Here is a 22,704-nt window from a genome sequence, read left to right on the forward strand (position 1 = left end):
ATGCCTAAACATATTTACTTTAGCGTGTATGTATCGTGTTTATTCACAGCTGCCTGTAAATCTAATGGTATTTATGCTAGCAATTTCCTTTGGTGATATCAGGCTGGAAATTTCTGGGCAGAGATGAAAGACTCTGCTTACCACAATGCTGCTGGGATCCAAGAACATGCACATGCAAATTAAGGCATGCATTCACACAGACTGTTGGGGGGTAACAGGTCGCAGAGCAGACTAGGGAAAACTAATAAGTTCTTGGGGTACTGCACAAGTAAACCATCCAGCATTTTAAGATGAATATCAAAGGTCCTATACTAAGGTTATTTTTTATGGAATGAGGCAGACTGTCTATCCTTTAATTTCATTTGACTACAAAATCAAAACAAAAGTTTTTCCTCTCCACTGTCGCCTAGTGCTGAATTGAAATTGAATTGTGTCTGTGGACAACAATGTGATAGTAAAGTAGAAAATACTGCAGTAAGTGATGTTACACTGTGTTATAACAAGATATACAGCACAGCAATGACAGGAGGGAGAGCATTTTGCCTCCTCCCTAAATTAACAATTGGAATCACTATAATTAAATGATCTCTCGGTAAATTTACAAACCAAGAGGGTAACTATAAGATGAACAGATTAACTTTGTTCAGAGTCTGTGCTGTATTTTATTTATTTAATCATAGCATGTATAAACTCCACACCGCTAAAATTCCTTAAGGGCGACAAGTGTGTTTTCCCCTTTTGAAGTAAGCAGTCTATCTGTTCATGTCATGTACGAGAGGTCTGGACCATTTATGAATTTTGTTAATGCCTAAGATTAAACTGGAAGCATGAGGAAATTGGTGAATGCCACAAATGCTCATATATGCCATGTGCCACAATTCTGATGCCTACTTTTCGTGCGTTTTTATACAGCTGAAGCCTCACAGCAGCCATTTTGTCCAGTACAAGGATTTTGGACTTAATCTGCCACATCTTAAATTATAGTTACACTCCTTCACCCCCAGAATAGTCTTGTTTTGACACATGCAGTTTTTATGTCAAGGTCTCCACTGAAGATAAATGGACTAAGCATAGTTGTTTCAGGGTTTTAGGATTAGGATAGAAATCCATGGGGCGCAGCGTTGTTGGCTCGTCTGCATTGTTTCATTGTGGCCAACTGCCTGTCTGTCTGTCCGACTGTTTCTCTTTCCTCGTCTGTATTCTGCGTCTTGCCCAGCTTGTCCTAAGTCTGTTTTTCATTTCATAAACTTCCTTTCACTCTTATGTTTCCTTTAGTTCCCCTTTTTCATTTCTCATCCTTGCTTTTCCTGCATCGTCCTGTTATTTTTTTTGTCCATCCCTCCCGTAAACCTTCCTCCAGCTTTTTCTTTAAATTTGTCAATGAAAAGTAGGGCATGATGCAGTTTTCATTGTGTGGTGAACATGACTGCACTCTGAATAGTTCTTTCCATCTGAATCACAATTTGACCTTCTGTCTCTCTGTGCCATTACAGCCTCGTTTGCCCCCATCTCTTTTGCCATCAAGGCAAAGGAAAATGACATGCTGCCACTGGAAAAGAACAGAGTTCGACTGGACGATGACTCGGACGAGGACAAGGTCTATTTCAACTTCTTTTCAGTTTTGCAATGATATAAGGCTGACTAACACAAGAAATTATATTGAAATTAACACTATCTTAAAATGCATGTTTGCTTAAAGTTACTGGAAGAGGAGGGGCTGGAAGCTGTTATGGGAGGAGTTGACGTGGTTAACAAGGAGCCTCCTCCAGTCAGTGCACCAGAAGAGAAGAAACCCTCCCTTACTCTGGAAGAGTTGGAGGCAAAACAAGGTAACTGTGCTCAACAGGTTGAAAAAATATAGGTAGCTGCAAATGTAATTTTTGTGAGTTTGTAATAATCAGTATGCTTTATTGAAAACATGGTTCAGCCTTTATCCGATTTTGCCATTTTGTCCTCATCTTTAATGTGAGTTAGCTAAAGTGTATTCTTGTGTCTCAGCATCAGCAAATAAATACAGGTGCTTACAAGCCACCCCTGTCACACCCACTGGCATGCTGTTACTTTCCAAGAGTGTCGGGATTGGAGGGAAAACAAAAGGGCAAGAGAGGAGATGAAATCCTCTGAGTCTGAATTATAAATTCTCTGAACAGTGTGTACCCTCCAGCAGGACACAAACAGTGTAGTACAGTAAATGACAGTCATATATCTCCAAAGCCTAACGGAGATGTATTCTCTCTATTTTTGTCTCTCTCTTTCGTTCAGTTGTGGATATAGGATGTTACACATCAGCTCTGCTCAGTCTTGCATAAACTGAAGTAATGCATCAGTGACTTTGCACAAAGACCCATACCTGCACACAAAGCGTTATTTATCCTGCAGGAGGTTTACACCCTTCTAGCCGTTGAGCAGGATTTTTAGCTTTCATACTGTTTTTAACATACTAATTAACATGATACAGCTGATGAGATGACTGCTAGGTTAATGATCTTAACCACTTTTTAGGGGAAGGTCCTGCATAACTCACTGAGCAAAAAGTTCTCATTTTGCTTTGTGCCTGTTTCCCGTTTCATTTTTAGGCACAGTCACTTCTCTCAAACATTCATATTTTTCTGTATCGATGGTTATTCATTTCAAAAGTAATATACTTTTTTACTGGAAGCTGTTGTACTTGAAGTTGATTCAATCTGCAATTGCACCCTCTTAGCTTAAAAAAAAAAATTGGACAGCTTCACCCTCCTCTGCATGTCTCTTTGAGAGATCACAAAGCAGCTTAAATTTAAAATGATATTCCAGAAAGGCATTTCCGACAAACAAAATCTAACAGCCAGCACACACCATCGCCATTAGGGTTATCAATAAACCAGTGGATCTGACTCATTAATCGCAAGGTACAAGTCTTCTATGTCAAAGGTATAAAAAGTCATTTATAGGCCATTTTATAGTATGTCAATGATTATTAATTAAGGTAGAGTTTGGGGTCGCTTTTATTAATTCAAATTAACAGAAATTACATTACTCATCATGAGCTTTCACTGTTTAAAATAAAATAATAAAATAGTCATGCTTGTCCTTGAAAGCTAAAATACTTCAAACAAATCTGGTAGAACAGTATTACAATACAAATGTATCCTCAGCTTTATGTTGGATCACTCAAATTCCAGGCTAGTGTATATCGCATTTTGTGAATTTAGTGGATTGTCTTGTCTGGTAAGATGCTTACTAGATATGCTCTTTATTGCTGCCCTGTAAGAAAGAGAAAATATCTTATCCTTAATAGCTGTTTGACTGTATAGAAATCTACTAAATTGTGTTTAAAAGTGTGCCACATTAGCAGACGTTACCAATTGCTATGATTTTGAAAAGGGCCTCTCCTAAAATGGTGGAAAGGGTTAGCAATGCTTCCTATAGTTACTAAACATACTCTCAGTCAATAGCACAAGGCTGTTTGTCAGAGACACATGATGCCAATTGTCCAGTCAGAAGGACAGTGCAACAAGGTAATAATTTCCAGCTGCAAAATAGAGCCTAAAAGATGGACAGATGGACAGTGAGAGATAAATGTGCTACTTCTCTGCATCAAGGGGCCTGACAGGTCCTGTTTAGGTTTAGTGGAATAGTCTCTGAGTGTAATTCCCTCTCTGAGCTGACAGACGGCCAGTGAAAGAGGCTGGAAAAGCCTAATAAATAGCTGACTGAATTGGCTTTGCTGTGTGGCAAAGTGGCTGTCACTCAGCAGACCTAACTTGATCAGCCGGAGAATCAGCAACAGACAGCAGAACGCTAATCTGTATTGATGGGCTGGAAAACAGTCGCACACACTAAATGCAGTTGCAGTGATAACTACATGAATTGTTCAGACATTTCCCAGATGATGTGCATGTTTTAATAGCAGTTATAGAAGACTTGCAGAAGAAAATGCAGATAGTGTATATTCAGTAAATTTGGGTATGGAGCTAAATATAGTCTAAATGTAGATATACTTTCTTTAAACTAAATATAAGGCAGCCTTTCATTCATTGAAGGGCTTACAGAGAGATACAATTTAAATTTTTTAATATTTTAACTCCAACTAATCATTTTTATTAGCCTGTCATGCTCAAAGTTATTTAGTCATTACAGTACAGTGAAATAAAACAGATTAAAGACAGTAGCTAATGCCCACAGTTTGAATTTTTGTTATTAATTAAATGAATCATTTATGTAATCTTCAAAAATGAACTACTACAACTACTAACTACTACCATAACCTACTGAACACAGTACAGTAAGATTGTCCTTCGTGATAAATTGCATTAAATGAATCTGTAAACACAGCAGTAAGACTCAGCCAGGGCTGTGTATTGTGACACAGTCTGGGTTACAGCTGGGTTCTGTTCCACTTGGCTGTTATTCTCACTATACTCAAATATGATTTGCCTTGACAGCCAGCCTATTTTTAACCTTGAAGAGATAACAGTAGCCCCAGCGGTTGCATAACTTACACAGCCTGTTTTCCACAAGCATTTGTTTTATACTTCACTGTCTTGTCGTCTGCGTCTCACTCATCCCGTTGCTCCCTGTGCCCCATCTCATTCTTGTGCTCGCCTTACCTATCCTTCCCCTACCTGTCTCCAGCACTTCATCGCCTTTCCTCATTTCTCAAAAACTGCTTATTTTCCACCCCCACTGTCACACCGATGTCTGTCTCCTCTTCCCCACCCACATGTTCTCTTTCTTACTCTACTTTTTCTATGTAAACCTTGAATTGCATGAAATTATATATCACCAGAGACTCAATCAGACTATAGGATTTAAAGTAGGAATTTTGTCAATCTACAGCAGTTGGAAACAAAACGCTCATCTTAGTTTAATTTGACAGTAAGAGTCGACAATTACACATATCATCCTTTTCCTCTTTGTCTTTCATTCTGTTCCTCTCTGGCATTTTTTTGTCTCTTACAATCCCTTCCTTCTCTCCTATGTCTCCATCTGTGTCTTTTCTCCCTCTCTCCTCTCGCTTTGAATTCTTTGTTTTACTATGACTATTTACTTGTAGCCAGGAAAAATTTGGCTGAGTGAAAACCCGAGCACAATCACACTTTTCAGTCATTTTCTCCTCCCTCACTACAATTTAGTAGAGGCATGTCTGCGGTAAACACAAAAAAGGGACAATGAGTACTTTTTTTTTTTTTTTCTCATCGTCATCCAACCGTCTCTCTTCTTTTTGTACCCTCTTATCTCCTCGCCCTTAGCCAAGCAGAAACTGGAGGATCGTCTAGCTGCTGCAGCCAGGGAGAAGCTGGCCCAGGCATCTAAGGAATCCAAGGAGAAACAGCTACAGGCAGAGAGGAAGAGGAAGGCAGCGCTCTTCCTACAGACCCTCCGCAGCCCCTTTGCTGGAGAGCCTGAGGCCAAAAGAGTTGAGCTAGACTCATCTGCACAGCTTGAGGTAGGTGAATGGTTGATAAAGGTGATTTAGTGCAGTTGTCATTTTAAGTAAAAACACTGACAGCGTTATCGTCACTCACAATGTGACTAATTCAAGAGTTCAAAATTACAATTGAGTCCGTTTTCTCAAAGTTTGAGACGTTGTTGTGTCACTCAGGTCAAGAACTAAGATGGTGTAATTGCAGTAATGCCATAATGAGAATGGATGCATTTAACAGCAGTACCATTAGATTCCTAAAAATATCTAATGACTTAATATTTACATTACAAAATATATTGGCAAGACGAAGCCAGTTATACTAGAAAATGATACTGTGTCCACATGAGCTGCGTTCCAGGTTGTTAGACTATTCTGCTAAACTCAGTGAAAATATACTGTAATGTATTTTTGTGTAACACATGCTGTTTGTGTAACACATTTTCGGGAAGAGTGTTAGTTTAAGGTTGAGTGGAAGATTGTTTTCTTTAGTATAAATACATCACAATATCATTATTGTAGGGCAGAGTATTTGAACTGATAGGACCATAGACTTTAACAGACTTGTAATGCAAGATACATTTACCATATTTTTTTCTAAAACCTTGGAATATAGTAGAAGAGATAAATGCGATATTGGTCTTATTTTGTAATTTGTAACTGTACAATAGAAGAAAGACAAAATCTGGTATACTAATTGACTAGAGGCTGTAGATAAGTAAGGACAAGTTTTGTCTGCACTGCTTAATCGTAAGATCAAATTGTGTAAATGCAGACTCCTGGCAAGACATTTTCCACCCTGAAGCCTGAGATCAGAGCCAGATTTTGCTGGCTGTTACTTTTTTTAACCTCATATTTTTCACTTGCTGAATTGGGGCCAAAATTTTGGTCAGATAGCTTTAGTAAATGGAAAATCACTTTTTCTACAATTAGTTCTGTAATCCTATAGTGAAACAGTATCCATCGTTATGTCTGAGTAGGACTGTGATAATGTTGACACAGTGACAGGCAGAAATGGCTGGAGTTTTTCTGTCTGTGTGTACAGCAGTGTTTATGGCAGTTTTCAGTTTATGTAACCATACAATCATAACTTAAGAGAAGAATGTGTGGCTGCTGTCAGAATATTTCCAAGCATATCGGTCACATGAAGTGAATATTAGTAAATGGCATGAAATAAAAGGTCTCATATATACAGCAGATAAAGTATATCAGATATGTTTATTGTGCTGTTGTTGTTGTTGAGCCAAATCGGTGCTTGACTCTGTGGCAAGCTCAGACTGCTTTTCATGTACAGACAGCCTTATACCAGGGGTGTGACAGCAGTCAGCGATTGCATGAAGAAGAGGTGAGATATGTGTCCTATATAAGATCTCAACACAGCTGTTAACACTGACAATAAAAATAGCATATTGTTCTTGACCCATAATGTGCTGTTACAAACAGGACAGAGTGACCCAGAGATAGATGGGTTGACTCATTCTCAGGAAGTAAGAAGCTAATTTTGTTGTTGTGGGCATGATAGTTTTTCTTCTGAGCGTCATGACTTTGATTTCAGAAGCTTAAAAAATATTATGCACCAAGACCATTTTAAGCAAATGTAATTATACCATAAAATGCTCGGAGTATATATTTTTTAGGCGAAAAACAAACTACCAAATCATCCAGTGTGTGTCCTAATAAAGAATACTAAAAGTCCAAACACAGAAAACAGTTTTTCAACTGCTCCTCTCCTTCTGCAGAGATAACACAAAGTGTCTCTGTTTGAAATTTCTCATTTCTAAGGTTTCATAGGGGGGATGCAATATTGCAAGTTTTAAAAGGCTTTTTCTTCTGTTGTATAAAACATCGACAAAAATGGCAAGAATGCTTTATTGTGTAAATAAGACTAGGTGGTCATTTGATGTGTAGATTGCCTGTCCATTTGATGGATGTTGCATATCAGCTCCTCATTTGATCCCAACTGATGCGTGGTGAACTGGCCTATTGCCTGTTAGGCCAGGTGGCAATGGGCAGGTTCTTGTCACTATTGCACCAGCTCTGTCACTCTTCTCCAGATGTTCTGTGACTTCTGCAGTGGCCATGAGAGAATACGTATCCTGAAGGAATAGGTCATTGGGCCACTGAATAAATCATGTGCTAGTTTAACGTTTTTAAAGTTAGGAATTGCAAACTCGGTTGGTGTCCAGTCTATAATGAAGTGTGTGTCTTTGAGAGGAAAAAAAAGTGTTTTTAAGGTATGTTAATAAAGGAACCTGCTGCCAGGGTAGCTGGGAGTGCGGAGCCTGGACGACAACATGGTGCTGTCGACCGTATTATACAACATACAATTACAGATTGAGCATGTGTATATTTTAGTCTTTTGAGTTTTACATCGGCTTTGAAGCTTTCCAGCTATCCAAATTGGATCCCTATTTGCTGTTAACATAGCATCCTGTTATGAGAAGACACAGACGGGTACGGAACCAATCTTGACATCCGGCAAAGAGGACAATGCAAGTCTGAGTAATGATTTGGTTATTAGAAGCAACCCTAATTTGACTCTAAGGTGATTAACACTTGTAATGATAGTGAATAATCTGACAGCTGTGTTTCAGAAGACCAGAAAAAACAAGCTGGTGCAGTACTAGCTCTACAGAAGTTAGAGGATGAATATCAGTGCTGATGCTATGTAGAAGAGCAGCATGACCTTACATGGATCTGTTGATGTAAGCTCTCCATGGTTCCCATAAGTGCTAATCGTGTCTTTTGTGCAATGGTAGTATATTAACAAGCGTAAGTTGTTGCGAGTAAACAGATCCCTCTCTGTGAACTGTGCTACTGCTGCGTGGCGTCTTTTGTTTTCAGCAGGCCACTAGTGGTGCAAATCCAAAGTAATAAGCCATTTTAAGAAAATGAACATGGCTGTATTTATCTATTCGTTAAAGTGATGCTTTTATGAGATTTTGTCAACATAAATATTTCCTGCATGTTTATTTAGACATTACAGGGCTATAAGTGGTTTAGGGGGAGCTGGTGGCACTGCTGAGAAGAGCAGTGAAGGCAGACAGATTTCCTTTGCCTAACCTATTTTATGTCCAATGGTACAACATATCATGAAATGACTTTATTCTTATTTCCAACATTTATACTTGTATATATCTTGTGTTTTTCATGAATATTTCCTTCATGCTGTTTGCTTGGACAAAAGCAGAAGTATAGATACTTGAGATTAAAATACAGTACTGGTGGTTGTTTTTGTTTATAATCCAACACTAAAAGAATTATTATTATATTATTCAACCATGTAAAAGTGGCTCATTCAGTGTCTCATAGATTATATTTTCTTTAACAACTAAAGTGATGCTGTGATTTCAGGCTAAAATATACATTTAATATCTGCTTGATCTGTATTTAACAATGTGTTAACCACCACATTTCATTAACATTTGGTCACGCAGCCATGTCCAAAGCATATTTTTTATATTTTCACCAGTGTGCACACAGAGAGATGTAATAAATATTCTTCCCAGGCTCCAATCCCCTGCCTGTTTCTAGATACTTGTTGTCTTCTGTTCTGAGCGTCTCTTCTTGTTTCTGTCCTGCCTCTGCTTTAGTACCCTGTTTGCCCCTTCTTTCATCATCATCCTTTCCGTCTGCATTTCTTTCTGTCCCTGCCTCTCTCCTTAATAGCAGTTGGGAAGAGTTTTTTTTTTTTATGTTGTTGTTAAAGTTGAACTACTTTTAAATACGTAAATCTCTTTCTGGCTTCATAGTGTGTAACTTATCTCTTGGACAGCATTTATGTTAATGTTTCAGTATATTTGTTGCCTTGTCTTCCTCCACAAGCCCTTTTGGCACCATATATGCATACATATGTAACGAGAGTGGCCCTGTGAGCAATCTCAGGCCCAAGTGTGGATGAGAAAATCTGACCTTGGAAGATTTAGCGTCATGTTTATTTCACTGATGGACTGAAGTCATCTTTTCAATGTGAATCCTGCAGCAGACCAATCTAATACAAGCAGACAGACCCACATTTGGATAATTAGAGGCACTTTGCAGCTGACAGTTGGAACTTAGTGTGTAGCCAGAGGGCCGAACTGTGTTGTGTATCCTGCACCATCTTTTAATCAGCTGAGTAAGGGAAGAATATGAGTAATAATTTCCCAAGAGACCAAGGGACTTTGACTTTGCTCGAGCCGTACAGCTACAAACCCATGACCCTTTTTAAAGCACACATGATTATTTATAAAACCTCCTGGCATTTTTTTTCCTCTCCCTTCTGATATTTCAGCTGCATCTTCAATAACAGAAAGGGGCAGTACTCAAATACTCTGTATCAAGATAAAGTAAAATGATGATGTAATTCTATGATTCATTCTATTAAATTTTTCTGTAAATATTTTACAAATCACTGACTAAGGCCCCTCTTGCAAGATTACTCTTTTTGTGCAGCAGACCAACAGTAGGAAGAGTCCTAGTGGTCCCAGTATTCTTTAATTTTTTTATTATCAACACACAACACAATAAAATGTGCGATCAAGCATCAGGGAACCCATGTTAAAGGGGGGAGGGGGTGTTTAATTCATTATGTCTTTAACTCAAGTAAAAAGAGAAAAATGATCTATAATAAATGTTTTCAAAAATAATACATTCAGTGATTTAGTCTTTAACCTTCTTTTGTCCAGATGCAAGATGCCCTTTCTGTTCTGTCTGGCCTTCCGCCTTCTGAAGTGTCCACTGCACAGTGTGCGTATCTGTCGGATCAAAGGCCCCCCATGGAGAATCATGGAACCTATCGCAGCAAGGACGCTCCATCGTCATCATCCTCCTATGCTACATCAAGAGGAGCAGATAGAGACAGAGAGAGAGACAGAGACAGAGAGAGCGACAGAGAGAGGCACAGGGACAGAGACAGACAGAGAGACAGAGAGAGGGACAGAGACAGAGACAGAGATAGAGATAGAGACAGGCAGAGGGAAAGGGATCGAGACAGAGACAGGAACAAAGGCAGGGACAAAGATAAGAAGAAGAAAAAGCACAAGAGGAGGTCAAGATCGATGTCGCGGTCCAAGAGCAGACACTCTCTTCCCAGTGCCTACAGGAGAGCCCGCAGGTCCCGGTAAGACACTGTGGAACAGCCATGATGTGCATGTGTACTGTCAGTGGTCACCATCTCTGAATATCCCATTATTTGATTCAGTTTTGATTTCAGTTCAAATGTTCAAAATGTCCGAATCCAGTGCAAGAAATTAAGAACATAAATATATATTTTATATATTTTTTTACTCAATAGATAACTTCACCTGAATAGTCATTTTCAGTTACTTTGCACTATTATGGTGAATTATCACATTGTGAAACAACTGCTTATTTGAAATATCAAGCTTTACTCAAAGGATCAGCAATATCTCTGAACATTTCCACATGTACTTTTGTTAACAAGCACTTCAGATCCACTAACTAAACGTTATATTTATATGCATTAAATAAGAAAAAAGACTTGGTGAGAGCACATTGACTGTCTTATATTTCATGGTGCTCCTGAACCTTTATACTGTAAATGATAAGTACTGGGCTTTTTACACACCTACTGTCGATGATGTGGTATGAGATGTGTAATGTGACAGGTTGAGATCAGGATTATTTTTCACCTATGGTTTTATATTCTGCATCATTCAAGCCTTGAATGCATAGTATTCAAATTCAGATATTATTAGAAGATAATAACTCTGTACCCTTTCTTTGCTCCTTCTTACCTCTAGAAAAAGGAAGAAAGAGGGACGGATTAAAAAATATGAGGGGGAAAAAAAAAACAAAGGTTAAAGGTTGAAAGGAAGTGATCAAAGGTAGAGATTGGCTGCTTTGTTTGTGCCATTTAACTGTCAGGCTAAAGTGCGAGCTTTGTTTTGCCAGACCGTAAGCCGACATTAACTCAGCTGGCCTTCCTTTTCTGGCTTTGTTTTTAGAAAAAGGGGTATAATTTCCTTTTGTAACCCTGGCTATTTGATGTTTGTAAATCACATTCATGCTCTGCATTGTAGCAATGGAAGTAAATTGATTTTAGCCCAGCCTTTTATGGAATTAAATATAAATTAAGTAATCTCTTATATTATCCATAAATATTTAATACTGTTTTCTGTTCAGACCAGTTTAGAAAAACTTTATTTTTAATTGAAAGTGGATCAGAGTTATGAGTTATGATATGTGCTTTTTTCCTCTGGCTCAGTTGGACAGTGTTTTGGTCTTTAACCACAAATTGTGTCATATTAAGTTTATCAAAGAGTCTTGATGGAATTGCTGCAAAACTTTGTTCTAGCCCTCACTAGTTACTCTCACTTTTGAGTTACTTGGAAAAAAACACCCTGACTTCTTGCTTTATTGCTTTCACGTGAACATTACCTTATTGTCTTGCCATTCTCTTTGGATCCTCTTCTATTCTTATCCTTCATTTCAAAAGCATCAGCTCATATTCTAAGGTCTGTCTTCTGTAATTTAAAGGCTTCCTCCATTCTTATTTTGTTAATTTATTTTTTTATTATTAATTCTTTCTGGTTTCTTTCTTATTTTGTCCTCCTGTCTGTTCAGATCCCGCTCACACTCCCCAGGGCGAAGGGACAGGAGGGGCCCCTCCGCAGAGCGGAAACGAGAGGAGAGAGAACGGGAAGCATATCATCCCAGCAGCAGCTCTGGCCTGCCCAAGGGGCATTCGAGATCCAGGTAAACGCAGCAGCAGATGTCATCAGTCTTTGGTGACAGGTGGAGCTACTCCTCCACATTCAACGGAAGACTGAGAATGTTTATTACACCTGTCTTGGCTGAATGTAAACATCTCAATGTAGCAAACACTGCTACATTGAGATGTTCAATGCTGACAAGATGTACACTAAGGTATGATTGTACCTTAGACTACCTTTAGCCGTATAAAAGACAAAACCCAAAATGAGCTGCAATGGACAGCTTTCACTTACATGATTTTATATTCAGAAAACACTCCTCCCATACATATACACACATATACAGTATTGTGTAAAGTGTAGTGTTTCTGCCTAAACCTGAAATTGCTTATGCCTGCCAGGTCCCCTGCTGAAAAAAGGAAGAGCTCCTTGTCATCCTCAGGACAGAAACGTGTGGGTTCCTCTCTCTCCCCATATTCTTCACCTGGCAGACTTTTGTCCCAACCAGCAAGCCCCGCTTCCAGTCTGGGCCACTCTAGGTAGTCCTCTACATCCCCGTCAGTCAAGACAAATACATATTTGTATTGCATTACCAGGTGTTACTGTCTTATTGCTTAAAAGTTAGTGGGAAAACCTAGGCATAAAGCTAAAAAATTATAGGATTCATACAACTTTGTATTTAGACCAATACATTGATATCTCCAAACTTCTTTTTCTCATGAAACAAAATAACAGTTTAGTATTTCAGGAGGTGCCGGTCAAAACTGTGCTGAACTGAAGATCTATTAATTTCCTCTCTTTGAAGGTTATTCACAAACACAGACTCTCTTGCTCAAGTGTTTTTGCTGTTTCTTTTTTCCATCTAACTCTAAAGAATTGGCCATTTGGAAATGGTGCCCCAAATAATGATTTCCCCATTATAGCCACCAGTAACTTGACACAGCTAGTGTGTCAACCTTGGAAGAGTTTTGTGTTGATGTATTTTTATTTGGGATGCCCAAGGAGTGGTTTAACCTGTGCGCTGCAAACATCACAGTAGCAGCTAACTAGTTAAAATCAATTAATGATTTCCACAACTGCAGGACATAAATTTAATCAAGTGCCCAACACCTTAGCGGCCTGTGTGCAGCCCCAAAATTGCTCATGCACCACACAAGTAAACTGGATTCTGATTTTGTGCAGCCTAAATTTTGTATGTACTGTATTTATTCCCCTACTTTAAGTAGGTTTAAGCAGGTGAATGGTTGTCAGACTGTTGCACTGTGTTGTTTGGTTTCAGCTGTAGCACAATATTTAGTTTATATCCATCATATTAAAGATGTATTAAAGGGTAATCCTTAAAATTAGTTGGCAATAACATGTATGTCTGTCAGAGGCACAGAAACAGCATTTTTAACCTTACATTAGCTCAACTATGAATTTTGAGTTGTACATATAAGAAAAGATTTTACAGGTATAATAACTAAGGGAGATCAGGTTTTACTGTACAAGTTTGTTAAGTGCACCAGTATTCATGATCCAGAAGACTGCATGACGATGATCAACACAATGAATTTATCTAGTATTGTCATTTTTACATTTTTACATACCACAGTGTCATCCAAGAGATCTGTAGAAAACAACTGTAATATCCTTTGAATATGAAACTCCAGTCACCAAGAAAACTCAGTTCTAAATCTGGTTTGGATGGAAGGGACTTGAAGCATTAAATTTAAAGAGCAAGCGATATGATGGCTTAGAGCCAGCATCTTTTAGCTTCAAGGTCTTAAGGCACAAAGACAGTCATGGCAACAGAGATAATCTCTTTGAATGTCTTGGGGGATGTTGGTTTGCTGATGAAAATTTTTCCAACAAATAAACAATTACAGCTGCATACATTATTTGTTGACTGCTCGAGGGCAAAATGTAGGCCTACATGGACACAAAGTGATCTTGCAGCTAAACCACTCACCATCTTTTCCTCCATGTCTGTTCCCAAGCAATACAACGTGCGCCTCCACTGTACTCAACTGGCTAAAGTGGGGCAAGCCGTTTGCTATTGCTATTATTGCGTATGTTATCAAACCAGTTTTTTTTTTTTTTTGTTAAATTGAATAGTGTACTTCCAAGAGAGAGTTTATATAGACAGTGTGACGGTCAGAGAACAAAGGAGGTAAAGAAAAGCAGTTATCGGACTGGATTGCCATATCGGTGGTGGAAAGAACATAGAAATGTCCTTCGCATTGCATGAGGTCATATTACTGCAAGAAGGTGTCGATGTTAATTCATGCGGCTCTGAAGTCCTTATACATATTGAAGCAATTAACTTCTCCAGAGCGGCAGTGTCAAATGTTACTCTAAATGCATATCAGTGAAATCGATGTGTGGGAGCCTGGATATCGGTAACATGTCATGCATTAAATGGCCATATTATGCTTAATTTAGGATGTGTATTTTATTCTCTGGCTCCATTAATACAAAATTATATAATTGTATGAAGTTAAAAAAGTGCTAATACATGTTAAAAGGCCTCTTTATGCAACAGCGCCTCTGGCATAAAAGGGCTAAAAGGGGCTGTTTCACATACAGTGCTGTAAAAGTTTTTCCTGATTTTTAGATTCTTTTGCATATTAGTCACACTTAAATAATTCATATCATCAAACAAATATTAATATAACACAAAGCTGACCTGAGTAATTACAGAATGCAGTTTTAGTTTAGAGTCTCCTACAAATCTGTACATACTTCACTGCATCGTACTGCATGTACTGCTTTTCTCTCCTTTTAGTTTCTGCATGTGTGTGGCTGATTTAAGTTGTATTGGTAAATTTTGAGTTAGGGAACCAGGTGCAACCTTTAAATTACAGTCATGTTTTCCTCCAAACTTTTTTTCGAATGATGGCATACCATGTAAATATAAATATACACACACAGAAGACAGACATAAAGGCTTCTTTATGTGCAGACAGAGTGATTGCTGAAGTATTTCATAAGCCACAATTCCCTGCCTTTTAAGAACATTGTTTTTGACCAGCAACATCCAACTTCAGCAAGTAGCACAGCACAATAATACCTAACAAAGAATAGTTTATTTTGCTTTTTGTTGCTTATATAAAGTAATTGGTCTCTTTTTACAGAGGTAAAATTACTTGAGCAGTCGCATAGGCAGAATTCTTTATAGAAGAGATTGGCTTTTTATTTTTATTTTTTTCCTTCCAAAATTTAAAGTTGTGTGATGTTTAGCCATCACACCAACAATGTGTGAATAGAGACAGCTGGTATTTCTCAGTTTATAGTTTACTTTCTAGAAATAATGGCACAAGAACAACACATCATGATTATCCCCAGTTATGTATGTAAACTAATTGAATATTTTAAAGTGACGTCCACAAGGCCCCAGTGGCCTGAAGCCTGGCAACTGTAACATCAGCACCATCAACATCACCTATTTTAAAAATTCTCCTGATGAATTATAAAATGCTCAGCAGTAGAGAGATTATGCTTTGCACAGAGTCATGCAGTTGATTTTTTTAAGCCTGTGATTTTGGCACTTGATGTTTGTCGGCAGAGTTTTAAACTTTGCTGCGTTTCTGTGTTGCAGACATCATTTGGACATTTTTTTTACAGGTCACATTTCTCTCTTAGCTGTCGGTCTTTCCTCCACTCCTTTCTGCTGCCTTCTACCGCACTAGATGCCCGTCCAACTTTGAGCATTTCACAAGATATCATGAATTTTACATATCCTCTCCTGTTAACATGATTGGTTTTCTGCCTCTCTCCCCCACTCTTCTTTTGTTTCACCCTCTCTCCTACTCTCTTCTCTCTACAGGGGTGGTTCTCAGGAGAAAGACAATGCGGTGTCCTCTTCCATAGTGTCCTCTGTTCAGTCCAAAATAACTCAGGTATTGTTTTTTGCTTTTATCCCAGATATATCCTCTGCTGAACTCCACAGCCTATGCATCACGAGTACTGAGTGTTGTCCTGTGTATTCACCATGCTGAGGCGAAGAACCATCTAGTGAAATGTTACTAAATTATATATTTTCTGCTTTATCTGTTGTTTGTTCATAAAGCGTGTGCATAGTTTTTATTGTTTGTTTGAACCTTAAAGTACACATATTCACATCTAGCGATTTTCTGAGCCCTTGGTCTTTTGTCAATTTTATTCATGTTATGTCAGTATCCTATTAGCCGTACAGTACTGTTTTAAAACACAAATAGAAGTTTGCACACTGACAACGGCAACAGCTCATCCTGGTTGAAATTGCACTTCCACCCCCTGCGCTCTTTCTGGGAACATAGCCAAGAATTTTAGATGAGAGAGGCTAAATATTTGTTTGAAGTCAGTTGGGCGGCAGGTGAAAGTGGAGGCCTTGGCAAACTTGCCCCCGACTACCCAAAACTCTGTCCTGGGATGTGGGATTTCACCTCAATGCTGAGAGAGGAGGCAGAGCTAATGTGCTGCTTTGCAGCCATTTGTCTTCCACCACTTGTAAATTCAGACAAACAGGGCAGATCATGTAGGTTAAGTTGAGTAAGATGTTCATCTAGAATTTTAAAAGTATTAATAAGCCAGCATCTCATCTTCACAGAAGCCAAATTTTTATATTTCATGCTGGATTGGTCAAAGGTTTAATTTTTGTTAGATATGTATTGCCCTTGCCCGCATACTTCCAATGTGGCATGAGACAGCAACAGATAGATTGTCTCTAACTAGAAAAGCTAATAGCCCACTAATTTATTTTGAGAATGGCAGATAACCAGCATAACCAATTGCAGAATTATCTGACCGCTGAACATTTAAAATCTAAAACCACCATAATGCCAGTCTCCAGTCTTCTGGGAAGGTTTTTCAATGAGACATTGGAACTTAGCTTCTGCTCTTGTTCAGCCACAGCACCATTTGTGACATTAAGCACTGGTGTTGAGAAACAGTGGCCTGTGGCCAGTGTTTTGTCTTAATTGGAACTAAGGGTCCTTGCCCACAATGTGAGAAATAAGCCCAGACCATATAGCATATTGTAATGGCATGCCTGGGTTTTATGTCACACATTCAGTGTAACTCAGTGTGGGACTGCTTCATTTAACTATGGAACATTGTGTTCCTCATTTCGGTTTTAGCGCTCAATAAATGGAATACTGAATAAGTGGTACTCGCACATTACTCTAAATGTAGCCTCACACACACCTTGCCAATAAATTATGACCCCAGTGCACAAGTCTTCCTGCTCCAACCTGTTTAAAATTGCAGTGTCCAATTTATGGGCTGCTATCGTGGTGCTTTCAGAAATGCACTGCAAGCAAATGCATGCACACGTACCGGCTCCGGAAGGCAAATCTGCTGTATGATTGGAGGAAAAAACTAAATGGATGGAAGAAAGGAAAAAATATCACAAGGACCAGAAGACTTTTAAAAAGTGCTTGTTTTCATCTCATCATTGGAGTTTGGTTTCACTGCTCTCTTGCCTCTTGTTAAATAAGCAATTCTGACAGCTGTGGAAACATGAACACCCCTTAGAACAAGCTTCAAAATCAATCACCTTCATTTGTCAGAGATGAAAGACGGTCTCGTGGCTGACTTGTGTCGTAAATTGTATATTTGTTTGCCTTTTCAGCCTAAATCAGGATCAAACCTTTTGATTATTGATTCTGAAATGCCACTAATTTCATTTAGATTTTTTCGTGCATGCATTAAGTGACGTAATATTTGGATTCTCTTGCAACCAGTGTGCAAATGAACACATTAAACCTAGAAAGTAGGGCCCAGGAAATGTGATCTGGAGCTTCAGTAATATCTAGTGAGTAAGTGATTTAGTTCTGAAAGTACAAAACATGCGGTGTAAGAACAGCATATACCTACAAGAAAACAAGGGTTACAGCGATTGTAGAGAGGCTGCAATGGCAGCGAGAATCCAAGAGCCACAAGGACTCAAGGTAATGGAGGTCAACGGAGTGTGAATAGAGAGGCAACACTAGCTATTCAATGAGCACTGGTACAGCTATCACAAGCAAAGTGGCAAAGTCTCTGCTCTGTCCAACGTCTGGTATCAAGCCGCTGGACAGTATACGTGTGGGAGAGTGTCTAAAGATTGAGTTTCCAGTGTTTACTGACCAGATGCACAGCAGATACAAAACCAGGCAACTGTGCTTCTGTCTCATCAACAAAAACACGTTATTCCTACTTCTTTCTCATTATCTCCCACAAACACGAGCCTTCATTCAGCATGCCAACGTAAGCCAGCTCGTGAAAACATTATGTTCGCTGCTGTTGCAACACGCACAGATTCACAGCCACTAACTACTTATACCCCATCTGTGATGTTTTACAAACACATCTTGAATAATTCAAGTCATCCTCATCTGCCTAATGGCCTCTTCTTCCCTGAGGGTGCCTGGTTGCTATTCGCCTCATCCCGTCTCTCATTTTCTTGTTGTTTGCCTTTGTTCCTCTGTCTTGTGTCCCTTCACTTTCTCTGCTGTATGTTTGTTGCAGTTTATTCTCTTTGATAGATGCATTGTGCACTTTCAGAGCAACTTTTATACTGTACTTCCACCGAGTCTAAAAAAAGGAACAGTTGAGGAGAACTTATCCCAAACAAGTGTGTGGAGAGGTGTGCTTGAGATGGAGATGTGTGGAAAGCCCAAGGTGCTGAATAGCTCCCTCAGGATGTCGCTGAACACTACATTATAGTTGAATTGTTTAACATAGCAGTGTATGTATGTTTGCAATTAGAATAAAGCCTATGACACTTTACCCATGTGCCTGTCTATATGTGTGGGATCATATAAGTAATATTTAGGTTAACATGCATCGTTTATTGGTATCCACTGTTGTAAGCTGGCTTATTCCACGTCCTCTATGATCAGTCCCATGTGTGACAGTTGAAATGTAACTTGTAATAATCTATTTATTCAATGTATGAGGTAGATTTTATTTCCGACAAGAAAAAGCTACAGTTGAGCTACTTCCCCCTCAGTTGAGAATTTGAGCCGCTCTTTGTTTGCTACACTTTGTGAACACTCCTCCGTGCATGTGTGTGTGTTTGGATACACCGGGGTTTAGAGGGAAACGTCCTTTTGAATGATTTGATATGACAGCTCCTTCCCTCTGTGATTACAGCTGTTAATTTGTCTCATCTGTCAGGAGAGCTCAGGGGCGGGTATTTGTCCATCCGTATATGAATCACTCTTGGGATGCAAATTAACACTTTGCATTCAGCAATGTAAGCATTTGGCCCCTGGTCAGTGAAGTTTACATCTCTATCTGAAAAGGGAATGAAAGGAAAGTGTGAACAACAAATGGGATTTTTGGCAGCTCCCTTCTCCACACTCAAACTTTCTGTAGCGTTACTTTCTTGTCATTATGATTTGACCTATATATTACATTTAGGCGGTGGTTGTGTGGTCAAGAGAAAACATGAGTTTTACCATCACTTGCTAAATGGTCCGCCCTTTTCTATCTTCGGCTCACTGTCAATCAGCTTCTACACGGCCGTGTGCTGAAAGTAGAGCGGCGTTACTAAACAGACACTGGCGAGCGCAGCTCCAGATAAAACAAAACAATAGCTAAACATCTTGACACTGATTAGAACTCCTCACTGGAGACTTGATTTCCAGTGGGAGCCGCATCGCTGATAGCTCTTTGACACTACAGGGAGCAGTTTGGCCCCAACAATAACAGAAGTGTTAATGCCTAATTGAGGAGCTGATACACTGGGAATAAAAATAATAATAAAAGAAAGACTAGCAGAGTATTATTAGATCAGTTCAATCCCAGTTATTTCAAAGCGAGTTAATTTGCTCACTGTTTTTCTGTGAATCATTTTAATGGACTCTGGTGGTTCCCAGCACAGTAGATGAGTCCAGATTGGCTGAACTTTTTTTTTTAGAACATTTCTGTAATGACCTCAACTTAAAGCGCAAAGAACTCTCCTCAGTTTGTGCAGCTTTTAGAGACATTTGGCTTCAGCAACACACTATTTGATGTAAAAATCCCTGTGGCCCTGATCACATTGAGGTTTGTCCAGTGGTGGTGTTACACACTCAACACTATATCAACTATATTAACACACCTGTTTCTCCTCTGTTTTTAGGATCTGATGGCCAAAGTGCGTGCAATGCTTGCCACCTCCAAGACCTTCCAACCTCCCACTTCCTAAAGACACCATGGTTTTCTATTTGCCACAACAACCTCGGCCAATCAGCAAGCAGCATTCTCCAATTTCCTGGGGGATTTCTCTGGTCTGAATCTGTCTCAGCTCCGTGTGTTTATCCTTGATTTGTTATGTCATCTCGGTTTGAGCGTCACCAGATTCGGTTGGATCGCACCGTGTCTCGCTCAGCGTAGGAAGGTCGAGGCCCTCGTTAAGCTAAAATATATGGTTTTACACCAGATCTGAGGAAACGGCTCGTCGGCCGGAGATCACGTCAGGCATTCACGTGTGTTGGTGCAGGGAGAATCAAATGTGGAAATAGTCCATATGTTATTTTGTATTCTGTTTCAAAACGCCTTTCTCCCACATGTTGATGGGGTTTTGTTTTTTTTGGTTGCAGCATTACCAAACGCTGCGGGAGGTCTGTATTTTCTCCTTCTATGAAGGGTTGTGTTGTTTTGATAATTGCATTTCTTTCCTCCCTCATCTACTATTCTTTGCCGTTGTTTTCTCTCTTATTTCCTCCACCCCCTAGAAGTCTTTTCTCTCTATAAACACCTCACCCATCTCCTTAAGAAAGCTGTTTTAGTTTTGACTGTGTCCCTCAGCTCTAGTGTGTGGCCTTTCTGTTCCTGTTCCTGGTTTGTACTGTAATGAATTTGATGCAGAACTACTTTCTAATCCAAACTGTCAATAAAGTTTCAATTATGATTAACTTGTGGCTTTTAGCACTTTCATTTTTATACCTTTGAGCAAACAAAAGTCTTAAAGTGGATTCAGCATTGAAGTCAGTGTTCTCGGTTTCATGTGAACGGGCTCATGTATGTCATAATGTTCAACACTAGACGGAAGCGATTGTGTTGACTGCCTTCAAACTTTGACCTTCATTAACTACAAACTTTAGCGTCACTCGAGCATTGTTGATAAATCCAAAAGACAACAGTTTGTGTAATGTCCTCTGGGTGTCTGCTGCTGCCTGTGACCGAGTGCAGAGTTAAACCAGGGAGCAGAACTCTTTAGTAGATTCCTGCATCATGACCTCAGTCAGTGTACAAGGGATTCGACGTACAGAAAGATAACCCGTTAACGGCCATCGTAATAAATAAAAAGTCCAAATCGATTCTGAAACAAATGGGAAACCAGTGAAAAGACCCTAAAGCTGGTGAGAGGTCTCCACCCTTCACTCTTCCAGCATTATAGGTTGTACATAGGTTGAACAGCCGTTTCAAGTGGACTGGAAACTTGATTTTATTGATTTATTTCAACCTTGACCGTGATCGTCCCCTAACCTCAGAGCCACCGAGTTGGTATTACTGATGGTTATGTTCTTTTAGCCTTCATGAGATCATTTTAATCCAAACGATGACCTTTCCCCAGTCATAACCAGACATTGAGTGTTGGTTAAATCACACTTTTACTTTTGAGAAGGTGATTTGGAGGGAACTGGCAAATGTCCCATAAAGCACAAAATCACTAAAGTCAAGTCAATATGTCTGGCCGGCTGCCACCACCTTGTACAGGTGAGCTGAATTAACCTGACAACCTGATAACACGCACCAGGCTCCCGTCCAGAGAAGCTCCTCACGCTCCAGTCTTCAGTGGAAGTGGTCAGGAGCTTCGCGTTGCCCCTTCACTGTGCCAATAGGCTCCTGCTCTCAACACTGACTGCTCCGCTGACCTGAAAGCTCTGCTCTACAGAGGTTAATTCAAACCCCCCCACGATACAAAAAGCAGCCTTTACTATTGGGGAAACTCTTGCGGGAACATTAGGACGCATACCAACAATGTTAAGAAGTGCTTCAAGCCTCAGGCCGTGAGAATGCTGAATTTTCCCTCTCTACTGACAAACAGAAAAACAGAAGCAGCTGACGCCAACACACATTCTGCTGATCTTTTTTCTTTTTTTTAAATCCATTAATACTATTTTTGCCAAACTATACTGACTTACTGGTGTTTGTAACCTACTTGGCTTCAAACCGTTGACACGTTAGAAACTTGAACGCAGCAAACGGACTGTTTTCAGCAGCTCTGTGCTCTTTTCAAAGAGCTGATTTGTATCGAAACACTGCACCAACCCAACACCTCAGCCACTTTAAATGTTTACCTTGTGTTTTTTTCCCTTTTCATCAGATTCTGCCAGTGCGTCTTCCATCTGATTGAATTGCTGAGCTGTCCCAGTCGTTCCAGACACTTTGTTAACTCAATAAACACAAGTAAAACTATTTTGTCTTCTCTGGCCACAAATTGAGTTATAATCACCTGTCAATTATCAACCCTGCTATGGTATGATGTCATATTTCACAATCTAGAAACACATCTCTAGATTTACTGTCGTGCCGTCATGGCAGAATGTGTTTTGTGTTGTGGAAATCATTCACATCAACTTTCATTAAATCAGTTTTACGTTGACTAGCATGGCATTTGATGGGAAACATCACTTTTTCATTTCTCTAACAGGCGCGTACGCACACACAGATTGTGTAGCATGTTGAAAATACTGCAGGGCGGAAGGA

The 22,704-nt window shown here is 39.4% G+C and overlaps 1 protein-coding gene across 1 annotated transcript in view; it reads left to right on the top strand.

Moving 5' to 3' along the window:
- sfswap (splicing factor SWAP) overlaps window positions 1-20,902 on the top strand; it is a 41,975-nt gene extending 21,073 nt beyond the window's left edge. Inside the window, exons 12-19 of the mRNA XM_026339514.1 lie at window positions 1,494-1,597; window positions 1,700-1,829; window positions 5,232-5,428; window positions 10,072-10,505; window positions 11,972-12,103; window positions 12,462-12,599; window positions 15,869-15,941; window positions 20,132-20,902. Coding sequence (XP_026195299.1) covers window positions 1,494-1,597; window positions 1,700-1,829; window positions 5,232-5,428; window positions 10,072-10,505; window positions 11,972-12,103; window positions 12,462-12,599; window positions 15,869-15,941; window positions 20,132-20,197 — 1,274 coding nt within the window. The 3' untranslated portion in view covers window positions 20,198-20,902. The remainder of the gene's footprint in view (window positions 1-1,493; window positions 1,598-1,699; window positions 1,830-5,231; window positions 5,429-10,071; window positions 10,506-11,971; window positions 12,104-12,461; window positions 12,600-15,868; window positions 15,942-20,131) is intronic.
- Window positions 20,903-22,704: the final 1,802 nt, after the last annotated feature.

This window comes from Anabas testudineus, chromosome 22, assembly GCF_900324465.2.
Source record: "Anabas testudineus chromosome 22, fAnaTes1.2, whole genome shotgun sequence".
In the NCBI taxonomy this organism is placed as follows: Eukaryota; Metazoa; Chordata; class Actinopteri; order Anabantiformes; family Anabantidae; genus Anabas; species Anabas testudineus.